At 32.6% G+C, this 18,310-nt stretch overlaps 2 protein-coding genes across 2 annotated transcripts in view; both read left to right on the forward strand.

Annotated features, from left to right (window-relative positions):
• The first annotated feature begins 472 nt into the window (after positions 1-472).
• On the forward strand, positions 473-2,275 carry LOC111000486. The gene has a single exon (XM_022269932.2). The coding sequence runs from the start codon at positions 523-525 to the stop codon at positions 1,990-1,992; it is 1,470 nt and encodes a 489-aa protein (XP_022125624.2). The 5' UTR covers positions 473-522; the 3' UTR covers positions 1,993-2,275.
• Positions 2,276-8,778: 6,503 nt separating this feature from the next.
• The window catches only part of LOC111000488 (rootletin), a 47,349-nt gene continuing 37,817 nt past the window's right edge, over positions 8,779-18,310 (forward strand). The window contains exon 1 of the mRNA XM_022269934.2: positions 8,779-8,905. Coding sequence (XP_022125626.2) covers positions 8,813-8,905 — 93 coding nt within the window. The 5' untranslated portion in view covers positions 8,779-8,812. The remainder of the gene's footprint in view (positions 8,906-18,310) is intronic.

An 18,310-nucleotide genomic window follows, 5' to 3' on the forward strand; every position in this document is an offset into this window, starting at 1 on the left:
TGAATGTGAAGATGTGAGGGATTTTTTTTAAATTAAATTTAAAGAAGAAAATAATATGTTAACAAAGAAAGATGAAAATCAGTTCTGTAATTAAGTTGGTATCGTACATGTACCAACCCTTAGGATTGAAAACCTAATTACCTACGTATATAATATAGTTATTAGGTTCTTTTATTCTGTCATATTTTGTAAAATATTTAAAAAAATACTTAAATCTTATAAACGTTAAAAGTCCAAATTCATCATTAAAATTATTAAGTTTAAGTAAGTAAATAAGTTTTTTATTGGAGTAAGTTTATGATCTTATTGTTAAGTGATAAACAGTTTAAAAACGAATTATAAATATTTTCTAACGCTCCATTATCCATATTAACTAATTGCGGCAATTTTTTTATTTATTTTTAAGTAGGTAACAGTTAATTGGGTACAAAGATGATTCCAGCTGGCATAGTATAAAGATAACGACGCCGTTTATATGCAGTGAGCGATAAAGCGCGCGTCAGTTAGTACCCGTCGTTCGCCATGCCGGCCTGTGCGCCAGAGTACCGCTTTGTACGTTCTAATACTGATCTTCCCTTTTCGCCAAGACCTAAGCGATGTCACCACCAACCACCATACACTCTGCGGCGATCGTTCTCTTCTTCATTCTCTCTTATACCTGAGGAACAAGCTGTGCCGCCGGAACACCCATCGCCATTATGGAAACTCATACGGATCCTTACATGGTTACCACGTCAATTTCTTCGTCCGCTGTTTGCGATACTTAACATTATCGCACATCCAGCTTGGAAGCAAATTCTCTTGGTGCTACCGACTCTGTGGATTGCCGCATCGTTGTTCATATTTTGGAAGTGCATCCAGTGCCCACTTGGACTATTGAAGATGATCGGGAGTGCCTTATCAAGCAGCCCCAACAAACAGAAAACAGTATTAATCAGTGGTGGTAGTTCTATTCAAGCATTGCATCTCGCACGGAACTTTCACTCCGCCGGCGCCAAAGTGATAGCCTTTGAAATTGAGGGCCAGTTCCCTTTGCTGAAATATTCGGCTGCTGTGAGTAAGTTTTATACTGTACCTCGACCAAATTCTGGTGATCCCTTGGCGTACACCCGAGCCTTAAAAGAAATTGTTCAGAAAGAGTCAATTGTATTTTATGTACCTGTCAGTTCTTCAACGCCTGCTTACTTCGATGCTTTAGCAAAACCTCATCTTGAAGTGATTGGGTGTCAGTGTTTTGTGCCGTGTGCTCGTGACGTTGTCACTTTAGATGATCCACTAGAACTGATCCGCGTATGTCGCGTAGCAGGTTTACCAACGCCGCAATTTTGGGTTGTTGCCAGCGAGGATGATGTAAGATCTTGGTATGAGACTCGTGCCATAAAGGGCAAAAAATATTATATTGTAAGTGCAGGTGCAAGAGGGGCAAGAGATCGTATGAGATTTGTATTGCCGGAAAGTGTAACGCATTTTAGATTTCATCGTGAAATCAGTGCAGAAAAGCCTTGGGTCATCATTAGAGAACCAAAGGGAGAAAAGCTGATGACCTGTACTACATTGAAAGAATCGAGGGCAGTTAATAATGTTACTTGCCGATTAGAGTCTGATAGAAAGGGCCTAATACCACAAAAGGATGAAGATACTGATGCATGGGTACAGAAATTTGTTTCGTGTCTTACTGCCGCGCGGCCGATGACTGGTCATATATCCTTCAGGTTGGTGAAGGATGAAAATCCTGAAAACGGCAAAAAGAAAATAGTGGCAATCGGTGCACGCGTTGGTGTATCATTACCTTATTTGTGCCAAGGATCTAAAGGATGTGCTCATGGTGCAACTGTAGGAAAGCTTTTGAATACTGTGCTCGATACCCGCGAAGCTCTTTTTGCATATTGGGATCCCCTTCCATACTGTGCGTACTTCCAGTCCCGTTCACCGGACGACCGCCGCCCTCCAACGCCGGAACCCTGCAAGACCCCACCACATGCACCCAACTGAGTCATGAAGAGGCTGGTGTACTACACTTTGTACCTGAGGAGCGCGTGAATGTACTAATTAAAATAGTACACGCCTTTTAAAAACACGCTCTCTGTTTTTCGTTGGCCTCTTGTCCGGACAATATATCAATGGTTCCGCGAACTGAGGACGACGCCATTGTAACTACTACGTAGATATGAATATTATTGTAAAAGTCCTTTAAGTACTTGCCATTTTAATTTTAATTTTAGATGTTAAGACTTCGAATATTATTATAAATGTTTATTTAATGTACCTACTAATGTAAACTTCGAAAAATATATTTATTAAATAATTTTTTTTTTCATTCCTTGCAAAATACTGGCCCTAACATCTCAACGTTAATTTATTGTTAAATTTATTTGTTACAAAATTGTGTTACTCATTAATTAAATAATAAATACCTATGAAGCTTATCAAAGTTGCTCGGTAGGTAGGTATTTATTTACTTAAGCGATAATATTGATTAGAGCTTAAGAAAACAAGTCAAGAGTTTACGATAATATTTGCATGACTAGTCCAAAAGTCAATCGGGCAAAAGTCATTATTACCTTATAATATTTAGGTAAATACTACTTCTACCTCCTTTGAGCCAATTTTATATTAAATGCACAAAAACTGAAATTCATAATTTAGGTTATTTCTTGTCTCTATCCATAGATTACATATTTATATATAAAACGATTGGATACAATACTGTCTGATAAAGTAAAAATCATTATTTTTTTTCCCTGACCACTCTTTGAGTCAGTTAAAACTTTGACCAAAAAACACCATTCAAAACCATATATGTATATTGAAAAGCATTGAATGTAGCCACGGCAAAAAAGCGACTGCCTCACTTATGTAAATAGGTACATGCATATATGAACTGGAACCTTCGTAATAAATATACACTAGGTCAACACAACGCGTTTGATTTAACTCACGGCCGTAATAACGGTTCATTAGGAGTTAACGTTTACTTAAACCATTTAGTAAAGCTAAATGCGATCATGACTATCCAAGTAATCATCCATTTCTCAAGTAGTGTGGGCATTACATTATGTAGCCGCATCCTTTGCATGTAAATTAAAATCAACAATTAGCAATTACTTAATCGACGACTATGAGCACGGCTGTAATTTAAAAGACACAACAGATTTGAGTATCTCAAAACGAAATTAATAATGGTGGAGTTAAAACTATATATTCATTAATCATAATTAGTAAAACAATTTATTACTATAGAAATAGAAAGTGGTCTGCAGTTGTTTTTAATTCGTTAACAGTGTTGTTTAAGTATGAGCTATCAATAGCGAGGGACATTAACGTTTATCAAGGTTCAGGTCACAGGACAAAGATCGACTTTCTGTTTGTGATTTAAATTCTAGAAAAACTCTATGCTGTAATGATTTATCCATATGGAGGGGGTAACTATCTAGCTAGTATGAGGTCAAAGACTTTCATAATCGACGAGGGCGTATGGAATATTACAAAAGTGAACGCAGTGCTGAGAGTGATGGTATCGGAGGTAATAACTTCAAGCACAGTAAAAAAAACATGTATTAACATGCAATACTAAAATTAAATTTATATCTGAAAGGCGTAGCTAGCTTCCAACCAATAATTTACCTTCTAGCGTTAATTTTTAAATGAGCTGGAAAATATTTTAACTTATTAGGTCACCTATTAACTACAGACCCCACAAGGATGGTGGATTTTCTCGCCACGCCGCGCTCAACGACATTATTAGCTCTATTGTCTCCGTCAATATTCCAGTTATTCTAGAGCCAACAGGAATCGCTAGGGACGATGACGGTGGTATATCTTTGATCCCTAGGAGGATTCCTATTCTAATCCTAGGTCGAAGTTTTGGTATTTATTGCTACTTGTGTGGACACATTGGCCGCGTCTTCCTTCCCTATGTGACAAAGACAAAGGCTGTCACGGCTGGAAAGCAAAATAGCAAATAGCAAAAATAAAATAGAATTTTATCCAACTTTGATTTTGTTTCTTGGGCCAAGTGGATAGATTCAAGTGCACAGAACAGGCACATAGATTAATGTTGGGGCCAACCATTTTCAATTACGTTTAGATTTCTATAAGTATAAGAGAAATTAGTGTATTTTATTAATATCAATTAAATACAATTATATCAAGATCAATATAAAGCTGGAGGAGCAGCCACCATTCCTTCAAATTCGATTTTGTTCCAATGTACTCGAGTCTCTTGGGCCGTGGGGTTCAAGCTCAATGGCGCTTATGAGTACTGAATAATGAAATACTGCTAACATTAAGGTACACTGACTACCACAGGGACAAAACTAGCCAATGTAATAGAATTTCACGAGTATACAGATTTCGGTTATTGATACGTGGACTAAGTGATACCATGATTATCTTATGTTCCAAAATAAAAGTATTTTATTGTTTTTTTTATTTAATAATAATTCTGAAAAACTGGTTTGTAGCGCAGCGCAACCTTCGTGGGCTTAAATAAAAAAATATTTTTTTGTTTTTTTTTGTCCATTAAAAAATGAAGGCCTTGGGTTAGTTGAAACCGGATGTACAATTTTTATAAAACGAACAGAACCTTTATTTCTTTAGGCTCGATCGTCAAGCAAACGCTTCCCAACGATAAGCAAATCGTTTACCTATAAAGATTATGTAGATAGGTTTTCATATCGAAAGGATAATATGTGCATCCTTTAATATCGATTTAACAGACACGCACAATGTTTATGAAGCACGCTCACGAAAACGAAACACGGAAGCTTTTTGCAAGTTTTATATTCAAACTCGTAAATTTGATTTTGCGTTTTATACTTTTTATAAGACATGTTAAGTAATAGCTATGTCCTGTTGCTTTTATATTTTGTATGGCTATATCATATATGCTATATGAATTAAAATGAAATTAAAACCTAATTTATTTTTAATTTTATTCGTTATAAACTTTTACTGACCCCAATAATCCTCTTAGGGCACAGTCAAGACATAATATTACGTGGGAATTCAGTGCACTGAACCTAGGTCTCGTCTCTGATGATATTAATTGACCAATTTAATTGTATTGCATTCAATAGCAATGTATGCTACGTACATATACTTTATATTATTCAATTGTTTATGGCTGATATCACTGCTTTGGAACGTGATACAAGTTAGTGTTCAGACATTTAATGTTGTAAATAATTTTCTTGGTTAATTAGATTTTCCTACGTCCGGTTTTTATCTTTAACTTTTGACCCCTGCGTTGGTTAAATAGACACAGATAAACAAAAATATGACAACAAGTTAGGAGGTTTATGTAACTTATGTAATTTTTTTTATTATTCATCGATGAAATAAGTCAAAATAATTGTGCATCGAAATTATAGTTCAACTTTTACCAGCTCCTTTTAAAAATTACAATTTGTAAATCTCAACATTCATATTTTAATTATAAAAATGCGCAAAGCACCATCGTTCTCCAACCAATCAGTAGTTGGATAAATTGATTTTGATTCAGCTTGATTTTACTAGAAGATTTTCCCGACGGCTCTTGATTTAATTAGTTAGTCTTGACATAATAAGTTTTGCACGTCTTGCTTTTTCCCAAAGCAAGACGTGCAAAACTTATTAAACAATGTAAAAATATATGAAATACCTAGAAAATAATATAAAATACAACTAATGAGTTTTGGCCGACCTTTCTTATTAAAATATCTTAGTCTTAAGATATTTTTTTACTTAAGTAGTTAAATCTAAAAGTGTGTGAGTATTTCCGGCGTAGCACAGTACAAAGGTGTAAAAAAATATACTTGGTATATTCTTCTCATATTAATTATAAGATAAAACTACCAAATATAAGTATTCAATTCGTTTAAAAGAACACTACGCAATATCCTTATAGATTAGCTGATAATGTTTTTTTATATCAACGTCCATCGTCCAAAGCGCTCCGGTAGGTCAGACGGGATGTAGACAAACAATCTTATCTTTGACATTTTGGTCTGTGTGTTTTACAGTTTTCATATTGTAAATACTTCTTCGTAATAACAAGTATTTCATATATCAAATTACTGTAATATAAATTAGTTAAAAAATCTTATGTACACGATTAAATAACATGAAATGAAATATCAAAATTATTGTATAACTGTTCCTACTTTTGAAACCAGGCAATTCGTATTATTTAAAAAAAAAGTAGGTACTTATATAAAAATTTAATAAAATGTTTTCCTTTGTGACCTTAAAATGTAATGTAATTTTGACGGTTATCCCTCACGTGTCGTTTTTATCATTTATAATCGCCACTTAAAACCTATTTATCGCATGTATAGCGCGCTATCTAAGAAGAACGTTTAATTGCATCGCTAGACAATTGTATTATATCCATAATTTAATATGTCTATAACCTCAGTCTCGTGATAAAGAGGTAAATTACACAGATGTTCAAAGTCCGTCCCACTAGACGACACGACCCACATTCGTGACATTTTATATGTACATATTTAATTAACAAATCCACTTTAACCAAAAACTTACTAATGACTCCATTATTCAAATAGAAACCTAAACATACTTTATTGTCAATAAGAACTATTCTGTTTTGCTACGTCTTAATTACGACCATTTTAATATTTACTTTAAATTAGTGGTTTTTGAGCTTGTTTCTGTTTGTCTATTCCTAGAGATGTCATTTGTACTGAACAGCAACAAGTTTATAAGCGTTGTGGATATGGACAGAAATTATCATTTTTTTGTTCAATTTGGGGCAGGTACTCTTGGGACTTATAGTAGAAGAGTAAACCCTCATTTGTAGGAGCTGAGCGTTGTATTGTATCTCGCAACGCATGACGCGAGTTACAGATTTACTTTAAAGGCAAAATTGTTGATTTATTTCTATGGTTTTTTATTTATTTATTTCTAAAATTGTAGGTACACAGCTTATTAGATAAATATTATTTAAAATAAATTCTTACTGCTGATTCTATTATTGGAGGAAAAAGGTAGCGGTTTGATTAGATATGACATGTTACAATACGATATGTTTTTACATAATACGATTTTGGCGTGGTTAGATAAGCCGTTGCTACGCCGTAGTATAATGCTACGAGGTTATACTACGGCGAAGTAGACAGTATTACTAAAATAAATATACGATGATTAATACTTATGAATTTAGTTTACTCCAAGCTACCTAGATTCTATAATCTACTACAGTTAATACGTATAACGTATTTTATGAGGAATTATTTCATAGATAATTCAACCGCTTATATAAATTATTATTATTATTTCTTGGCCTCTGAAACGAGAAACTTCCATCGCTACCTATAATGGGCAAAAAAGTAATATGTGCACAGAAAATGCGTAGTAAAGTAAAAAAACGACAACCACATTTATTCATTGTACACAAGAACAACAACGTAGACTATTCATTAATGTAGTCTGTGGATACCACACATACTACATGCTAAGCATAGACACATTTAGGTGTAAAAATAAATCCAGTACAAACCAGTTGTAAATTGTATGCTATATCGCGCCCAGACATCGTAGGCCATCATATTATTGATAAATCGTAATTGGATCCGGTTGACATTAATTAGGGAAATATTTCTGTTACAATTAGTGCAATCATTATTCAATTAAAACGTATGATATTAAGTTTTTATATAATAGATTACCTATAAGTTTTGACATCGACTCATCGTGAATAAAACAGATTAGTGCTTTTTTTAAATTTTAAATGTAATTGAAAATTTGAATTTTGTACTTTTTCGTATGTTTTTAGTTTAATTCTTCTCGATCACTAAAAAAATAGTCAAAAATTGTAAACATTTCTATCCTTCAGAAATAAGTTTTACGACTTTTCCTCATACTAATTAAATATAAATAAAAATCTACGTATAAATATGATATATAAATGTTTTGACGACATATGACCACAAACATCGCGACACTATAGAGAAACTGTTAGTTTTTAGAGGTTTCTTTGAAAATATATATTTTGTTTGCGGTAGGATGGTTATACCCAATGACCTACTTATAGTAAATGATTTGGCGTGTAACAGTAAAGGGGATTTTAGGGTAATAATCAGGACAGCACCATTGTGGTGAAATTACCATTGCTGTCCCTATTTCTCTATATAGTGATGACAGTGACAAATATATAGCGCATTTTCATATGTGAAAATTTATAGATATTGATGACTTGCAATTTAATTTGTAACACCGCGATAGGTTTAATCAGATATTTGAAGGCTTTGGAAAAAGACATGCTCCTTGTAACCTTGGCTCCTTCTAATGAAATAATAAAGTTAACACAGATTAAATTAAATAAATGACGTCATTGTTATCAGCTCGATCTAGGATACCAATCGATGAGGCGGCCATAAATTGGTGGAATCTTCATGAAAATCCAGAAAATGTAAGTCCTAAAAGGATTGAAACGGCAACGAAATCAACAAATACAGAAAGTGAATTTATTACAAAAACAAAAGCTAATCCAAAAGAAATAGTCCTTCGAAAATGGAGGGAAAGACATTCAAAAGCAAAACACGAACTCGTAAGAAAGGCAGTTATTAATTCGATAAAAGAAAAATTTCAAAATACAAAGTATGGTACTATCGTCCCTAATTTAAGTAACATTAAAGAAGATAATGGAAAAGCAGTACCTACTATTATAATAACGAATGCGGATGTCGAGGAGACATCAAATTTGAATATGGACGAAAAGCAGCGAAGGAATTTGGACTCTGTTCTCGGTGGTATGAGGGTTGAAGGTTTCGAGGGTGATGGGTTACACGTTGGTCACGCGAGCAGGCTTCAGATGGAGCTAGGTAGTGAGGTGGCACAGTGTAGGCCTTTGACTCGAGACGCTAGGGCGGGCGCGGCTGAAATACGCGGGCTTCTAGACATGCCGGTAAGTTTTGTTAACTTCATAACGTTATAATTGGCAGATTTTTCAGCCAGCCATGATAAACAAATATCACAGAGTATTCTTGAAGTCATTATAATATATCAACGGGAACATTTACCGAAAGAGAAAATCAATTATAACTCTTTTCTAGATAATATTGTAAATATTCATCAAACAGTTAAATAAATACTAAATGTCCTTGTTTTTTAAATAATTCGAAGAATGTTCATAGTAATAAGTAGTTTTCATAAAATTTGCATTAAAATCTAGCGAATATCCTAGCAATAAAGGTATAGTAAACATAAGGCTGATTAAAAACCTATTTGTATTGGTAACACAAAAATATAAATATTATAAATAAATCGACGCCCTAATTACCTATTAATAACGAAAACAGTGATCATGTTCTCAACGAGTGCTATTCATAGATCCACTAAACATTTCCTATTGTTCTAATTAACACGTAATTATATTTATCTATGGCCGTGAATGATAGTGAAGGGACTACGTGATTCGTCAAATGTATTTTAAAATAATGATGCCAGAATTATTTATTTACTATTGACAGAAAGTCCAAAAGTCCAAGTCAGAGTCGAGGGAATAATTCCGGTTTCAGATAATATATTATGTAGATAAGTGAGATTTGTTTCTCAGTACTGATGATTATTTCATAACAATAATAGTATGGTATAAGTTTGACAAATACTTAAATGAATGTGAAAAATAATAGCATGATAAATCTCTAAACAACCCTTAGCAGTGCTAGGTAATAATACGTTCATACAAATATATTATCAAACTGAGCTCCAATCTTAATAGACCTTAGTGTGTTGCGATGTCAGCGAAACTACACTGATTCTAGATGGGAGAAGCCTCACATGTGTGGTGGTATCCCTGATACCATTCACATTCACTCGCACTTGCACTCCCATTTTTCTTACCCAAAAATTGAACACTAGAAATATAGATGTACAGTTCTCTGACCTTGCAACTTGTCCATTCATTTCTTAAATTGGTTTACTATAGCCCAACTTGTAATGGTCAAGTCAAAAAAAACATTTTTTTTATTTTTTAAATATTGGTATTAATTTGCATCTACAATCCTAGATCCTAGACGCATTAGCTAAAATTTTTATTCCTCTCTCTTTATTAAAATATATGTGCGCAAATAAATAAGTAATTAAAATTAGTAATGAGTGTATTCTCACCGACATTTGTTTGGAGAATCTGAAAAAGCCTCGATTTAAGCGCATAAGTAATAGTTGATATACTTTTAGATTTTAGGCATAGAAATGTGTGTTGTTTTAAAGCACCTTGTTTTGTCACAGATGGGCAATTGTTTCAGAACAAAGATAAGGTTGGAAAACATCTGTTTTATATTTAAGTATTTAGTAGTAATTGTACCTCTTACTTACAACTCATTAAACAATATTGCATAATTTTAGGAATTGTAAGAATTTAGTAAACCTTTGTTCAATGCCACGTTCCTGCACCTGGTCCTTCTCCATTCTGCTGATCTAGACCTTGGCCTGCCTGCAGGTACTAAGCCGGATTAATATGCTTCCTTCACTGATCTTGATGCATTCGCTTAAGGTGCCTCAGAATTTTGTTATAAAAAAATTTGATAAAGTTTTTGAAAGTGGAATTTTACAATTTAAATTTTGTAACAAGGTAGCATATGGACATCAGATGACAATAGGTCTAAAACGGATAAATATTTAATTAATTCCAAAGTCCAATTATCACGTGGTCACACCGCTCAACCGTGTACCAGTTATCTTCATGCAACCTTCGGTCCGCAACACGGAACTGACCTATGATAACGAAAATCATCGCTGAAACGCGGGTTCTACAGTATAATTAAAAGTTTTAGTTACAAGTTTATTAAATCTTGCCAAGCTTTACTTGGAGGAAACGACTTGTCCGTGTTCTTTTAATTATAAAATCTACGGAAAATGTAGTCTTTAAGTATTTTTTTATAAATTAATACAAAATAATTTCATGAACGTAGTAACTTAGAAGCATATTCGCCACCATACCATTAAACCGTATATTTAATGATATTAAAAGCTTGGAATTAAATCATTACGATTTGTTTTTTAATTCAGTTTTGCGTCAGTTTCTGGACGTATCAGTAAGTAGCCAACACATTTGCGTTTCGTACAACCTACAACAAAAATTGTTTTAATGGAAATTGAATATGGGCGATAACGAAGGTATGTTATATATATAGTAATTATATGCTACATATGTAAAAAACAATCAACAAGCAATAAAAGGCGGTTTTCAATATTATATCGGGTACGCCATTCACTAAATTTTTCTATAATCATCGTAATCCAAACTTATATAATAATACTAAGGGCCTGTTTCAAAATGTGCGGATAAGTTCCAATTAAGCTATTTATTACTTATTTGTAGGATAAACAGTATTTTTGCGTTTCACGACTGTCAGATAGCGCTATTTGTCATGAAATGCCAAGTATCTTATTCGGAACTTTTATCTTTCGAATAATTTATGTGTTGCATAGCTATTTGGTACTTTAACAATACATTGTGAACAGGCCCTTAGTGTAAAGAAATACAAATGGATAATAATTTCATATAGATTGTCAACTGTTTGTTTTTCACTCAGCTGATGTTAAGTGATACCGCTGCCCATGGACACTCTTTTATTTGTATTTTTTTCTTACTTTTTGATATTCGTTAAAGTAATTCTCGGCTCAATTTACTTATTGTGACTGATTGTAACGTGCTATACGTAGTCAAACCCAACTAAATAAATCATATTTAATTTTCTTTTAATGAGTTATAGTTTTGGATAGTTAACATCTCTATTTTTATGTTGTAGATACAGAGAGTATGGACCTGAAAAGTTGTTTATTTTCGATATTAAACGGCAGTGGTGACTCCAATTACAATAGCATTTGAGTGTTAAATGCGTTAAATAATCCTTTATACCTAGTATACTCGTAAATATTGAGATGAGAGTATACTCCACACGTAATTTAACTGGCACTCTATGTTTTTTATACAAAATTAGTAAGCGCAAGCACACATTATTGAAAAAAAATAAATTTCTTGTCTAGCCCAATCGGATTTTACGGCGATCACCAGCGAACAAAATTATGTTTTACAATATCTACAAGCGTTATATTTAAAATCCCATTGATTAAATAATACGTCGCTAGAACCCTAATTATATTTAAAAACACGATGTTTGATATCTCCGTCAGTGCATCGACTTTTAATATGAGAATCACGAACGAGTCATGCAATAGCCATGCAGCGTGCGGAAAGTTACATATCCGCTTTATAATAGGGACAGCTGATATGTAACCGTGTTATTATGCGGATTATTTTGTATATTACAGATTCTTCTAGTAGAATTAGACACGGGATAAAAAAAACCTTTTTTTTATAGTACAGGGGGTAAATACTTTTGCAAAAGCACTATTTACGCGTGAACTATCAAAAACAGCATCTGACTCTAATTCATTGGATTCTTTCTAAATTTACAAGAAGGTTTAGGTTTTACATTTCTTGTTTGATTTTTGTAAGTTTTCATTGCATTAAGTGCAAGTTATAATTAGTATGACGCAAATCTTTAATTAAAAGTTATTTTATTTTTAACGTAAAACCCTTTAGGTGACATACACTTTGTATGTCACCTAAGATTACTTTATGAAATACAGATTACTTTATAAAGCTAAAATTCGGATTTAAAAGAAAAGTTTTTTCTGTTTTTTTATTATTTATTTAATATTTTCAATATAAAAAAATATTCGATTACCACCCTGGCAGTCTCAGAAAACAGCATTATACTCACTAGACGAACGCGCAATCATAGATTATGGAAGAACCCATATCTTGCTCTCAAGATTTGAATTACCACCATTTAAAAAATCTGTTTGCATCGAGACGGAAAGTGGTCTTAAAAAAAATAGTTCTATTTTTTCAAAACATAAGAGAATTAATTGTTTTTTTTATTGATATATTTATTTTCTAGGCTATGCCTGATAGTATTTTTTCCAAGGAGAATGTATTGCATTATCACTATTTATTTAACAACCGTCGTAGATATAATTACAACTACTAATTATTTATGGTTTTGTTTGCATTTTACAGTCCGTACTGCACATAGTATTGTCTTTTATTGAAATAGCTTTTACACATTTAAAGGAAACACTTTTTTACCGGATTTAAGCTATATATTATTATAAACGTATTTAACATAAGTTTATTTATGTTTTTGTAAAAGCGGGTCATAATAATTACATATACGGACAGTATGTATGTATCAAATATTTAATCACACATAACATTATAATAAATAAACGAGTTACAATATCGACAATAATGCCGAACCCGACGGTTTTGTATGCAATTTCGTTTGGTTGTCTCACTATCCGAAGCGCTGATTTCGGATCGGATTCTTGGAATCCTGCGAAACAGTACTCATTATTGAGATCGGGATCGCTGTTAGCTATTAGAAGGTTTGTGGTCCAGGTAATACGTGATTGTTAGCATGCTACAAGTCGCTAAGGCGGCCGTCCATCGTACTTAACGGGCTACAGTACTCAATTAAATAAAGTATTCTGTTGAATTGTTCTACTTTTTTATGTGTTTTTGTGATAGCACTAAGAATGTGTACAGATAAAAATACAATAGCCGTTGAGTTTAAGGATTACTGAGAAGAATAAACCTGTGTTATAAATTAATAATTTCTGTTTTTGTAGGTTCATTGATAATGCTTATTTTGTAATAGTATTTTATGTCCGTAATATATTTAAACACTAAATAAATAAAAACATTATGATAAGATTTGTTTATGATAAGACAAGATTTTATAAATCACCGTGTTATCTATGTAAATCCAATCTTGATTTGGTCAGTAAAATTTTGGTAAATGAAATTGTTCTAGCCTACTTTTTAGTCAATGACCATATTCCATAGAGTCGATTTGGATTTTATTCCCGTTCAAAGCGTCTTGGCCTCTTTGCCACTTGTAACAGAAGTTATTTCATCGCAGATCATTTGGGTGAAGTCGTATGCTAAAGCAACGTTCCTTCGAGCGTCCCAAGGCCACGAGAACATATATAAATTATTAGGAAGAATATAAATATTCAGAAGAAAAATTTAGCTTATCTTATATTATCTTATATCTTTAAACGAGCAATTCTTGTATATATATATGTAATTGGAATCTCGGAATCGGCTCCAACGATTTTAATGAAATTTAGTATACGGGGGGTTTTTGGGGCGATAAATCGATCTAGCTAGGAATCATTTCTAGAAAATTTCATTTTATTCGTGTTCTATCACACTCATGACTTTGACATGATTTCTTTAAATTAATAACTTTAAAAAAACCAGTTCAATTTTTTTTTATTATTAAAAATATATTATTCATATTTCATCATTTTATTAGTATTTAATTCGTACTTAAATATAATTTACAAAAAACACGATTTATAAAAAAAAAAATACCGAGCATAGCTCGGTCATCCCGGTCCTAATAATAATATAATAATTTTTATTAAAAGCTTTTATTCACCGATCAAAAATATTAATGTTTACTTATGCGATAAAATATATTTATTGAAAAAAATCTTTTGTATTTTTATATCGCACTAGTTATCAAGAGCCTGTTGATCAGGTTGTCTTCTGACATAGGCCTCCCCTTGTTGTTTCCTCTCTTTCACGAGTTGATCTTCTCCATCAATCCGGCATATTGTCTTTCCATATCTTTATTTGACGGCCTCTTTTCTTTCTTCTATGTCTGGCATACCATTCTATGACGTCTTTCGTCCGACCTACGGTAGATAAGATAGGTACATACTTATTAATTTGTTGCAGTCTTTCTAAAAAAAATCTGATGATTAGGTCATTAACATTAAGTTAATTAGTCATTTCCATTTTGCTAAGACTTGAAACTTTTACAAACAAAAAGTAAACATCAAACAAAACAACATAGTAACAAATCATGTGATATCGGGCACTCGATTATACGATCCCAGACGAATCCGGAGCTAAGCACAAGTTGGCACAATCGATACGACTCGTCATTTTTATAAAAGTATACGCGAAATATAATTTGTTCAAAAGATTTTCGACTTTACCTCAACGACCTAACGCATCATTTGACGATTGACAATTTCGGATCCAAGATGGCTGCTTTGACACATAACCGTTGTTTACGGCCGCGAGTTCGCAACATGCGAGAACGATACGAACCGTGATAGTAGATTTTAATAAACAATTTCTATTCATGTTTATTTTATGTTAAGATTTTGGGTATTATGGATTCAAATAATTACAATGAGGAAGAAACTATTTTAGGAACTTTCATTCATGTTTATTCGTCATAAGTCCATACTGTAACAAATAATTGTGTTTTTTATACAACAGAGGCACGGACAACGGATTCACGCTGTTAAGTAACACTGCCGTTCAAGAAAAAAAAAACAATGAAATGCGGATAGCCGTAGTCTCTTAAGATTAGGAACGTTTATTATTGAAGGAAGAATTAATGAAACGTATCAAAATCGATTAAGTTGGAAAATCAATATCAATAAGCTGTTGGTAATAAGCTAAATTTGTTTCTATTGGTAATTAATGATTTTACTAACATACCTAACGAAAAGAGCAATTATTGATGGATACATAGGACAGTGATTTTAATAATTTAACGAAGCACGTGTGTAAATCTTCACTTTCGCCCAAGTTCACTAACGAACGTCTCTGTATAACTACGTAGACGTTTTTAGTCCTTAAATAATGTGGTGGAAAGCCATCTATAGGCCAACTGGCTAAATAATGTTTAATATTAATCTAATATAAAACTTAGGGCATAATATATAAATTCTCATGTACAATACCATGTTATTTGTTAATAAAACTCTTACGAATGGCTCTGGCTATGGCTCGACTGATTTTCGTGAAATTTTGTGTGCATATGGATGAGGTCTGCGAATCAGACAACATCTATTTTGCTATATCTATATTGCTATTTATAAATAGAGGTATATGTAGAATAAACTTCACAGAAAAACCAAAAAAAGATTTCATTCCGAAAAACCGAACAGACTCCAAGGTAGCATAGCAAAATTTTCCATGTTGTTATGTATTTAGTACAAGGTAAGTAAAATCACATTACGGAGAAACGAAGCTCGTGGGGGCAGCTAGTGACAACATAATACTCACTTTCTTTATACATATGTATAACGTATATAATAACGCCATATTTTCATGCTCTCTCACTCCTGTCAAAAGCTGTATGTACTCTTTTAAATGTGTTTCACCTGTAGTTAGTATAGTTCTGTTTACTTTAGTAAAAAAATATTATCTGTAAAGCGCGCGAAAAATTTAAGGACACTTCTCGAATTATGACTTTTTTTCATACACTTTCTCTACATTTGTGTCCGTAAGTTTCTTCCTGAATAAATAAATAAAAATTCTGAACACAGGCCAGGTAACAGACCTTAGGCTACAAATAAGGGCTCAATGTTTATAAAGAAAAGCCAAACAAGAAATCAATCTATCAAATCATATCTGAGTTCCTTCAAATAACTTATGAAACTATTTATTATCTATTGTATTATATAGCGTGACTTTTCCTGAATTTCTAAACTGGGTCATCCAAACCCGACATCATTTACCAAAATGATAGAACGAAGAAATTACGAAAAGTTTTCGATGGAGTTAGGAAAGGAAATAAATAATCAAATTCCTGGAAACCACGATTTATTAGTTATAACCACATTTTCAAATATGATTCACATTGTACATGGTATGTATATTTTCCGGAAATAAAACCTATAAAATATTGGTTGCTAGCCCACGCAGGTAAGGCAAAATATACATGTTTATTACACTTTAGAAAATACTAGTAAACAATTATGATTAAAGATTCATGTGTAACTCATTTACCATATAAAATCAATAACAATGATAAGATATAAATGTCAACGACCCTTAATGATTTTTAAGTCGACATGAAATAATTAATACCTAATCAATTACCAACAGGATTTTAATAATCGCATTATCAATATTTTTACCTGTATCGGTGGCAGAAAATATCGGTGAAGTATTTTCAGAGAACGATTTGAATAGGCCTAGAATTATATCAATGTAGTAGAATTATATAAAAATGTTTTTGGCGTGCACCAGTGGAATCAGCTTCCCACTGAAGTATCTAAACTAATCCGACACAGTGCTTCATTACGCCGACTGTGCCAATTCTGTAAAGTCTTGCGACACTTCTGGCAGACAGACCTGTTTCCCCCTTGTTCTATAAAAAACTGAATGCACAGCCTTATTTGAGCGGTCATGCTGACTTCTTTGTTTTAACCTTTAAACCGGTATCACTTAACATCAGGTGAGTCTCCTGCCCGTTTGCACCCTGTTCTGTAAATAAAATAATAATAATAACTTTCTGATACTAAACAAATACCTAAGCAGATGTAACAGAACATATACCAATAAGTAGTAAAGTGGCAAGTGGAAAACACTTTTAATTTTTTTATTTCTACAAAAATAGGTTTGGACCGTCTAAAAGTATCGAATATTTCGCTGTAATACTAACCATTTCTGTACCATATACCTCGTATACCATATACCACGTTCATTTTACAAGGTGCAATATTTTTCTGTGACATACACATTTTACAGATGAAGTACCGATAAAAAACTAGAATGTGTCGTAATAGATGTAATGATAGTAAATGAAATTGATATTTTACCCGGTCAATATACAACTGAAGCTGAATGCACTTATTTTTGATAAGCAACATTTATCAGAGGCAGTGACCTTTGAAGAAATTTATTTTGATAAAACCACGCAATCTCAGCTTGTTGTTGGCAACAATTTTTAAGATAAACTGACACAACTATTTGTATGAATTATCTATGTTGTACTAAAGCATCAATTCAACTTAAATCATCAATATAAAAATATAGTGAAATTAAATGTTAATGTAAATATGTAATATGTTTAATAAAAGTTTTTTTCTATTTAGACCACAAACTAGGTTCCATCCCTACAACATTCAGACATGACCGAACGAACGAAGTGATACCTTAGGATTCAGTTTAAACAATTATTGCTGACGCACAAAAAATAACACGAACTTATACTTTATAGTTGTTTTACTAGAAGGTCAATGGTATCCATAATTGAACACGTCTTCGTTTATATGTAAATCTGAAACCCTATAGATGAAGGAATTTCTATAATAATAAAATACATGTTAGTGTGTAAATAATATCACGTTTATACATCATCAATTTCGAATGTGCAAAAAGTTAGACCAGGATAATTATGTTATTTTCATAAATTACTAATCGTCTACCTAATGCAGATGCCATATAATTATGGCTTCCAAATATTAAGAAAAAGCGACC

This window comes from Pieris rapae, chromosome 17, assembly GCF_905147795.1.
Source record: "Pieris rapae chromosome 17, ilPieRapa1.1, whole genome shotgun sequence".
Classification (NCBI taxonomy): Eukaryota; Metazoa; Arthropoda; class Insecta; order Lepidoptera; family Pieridae; genus Pieris; species Pieris rapae.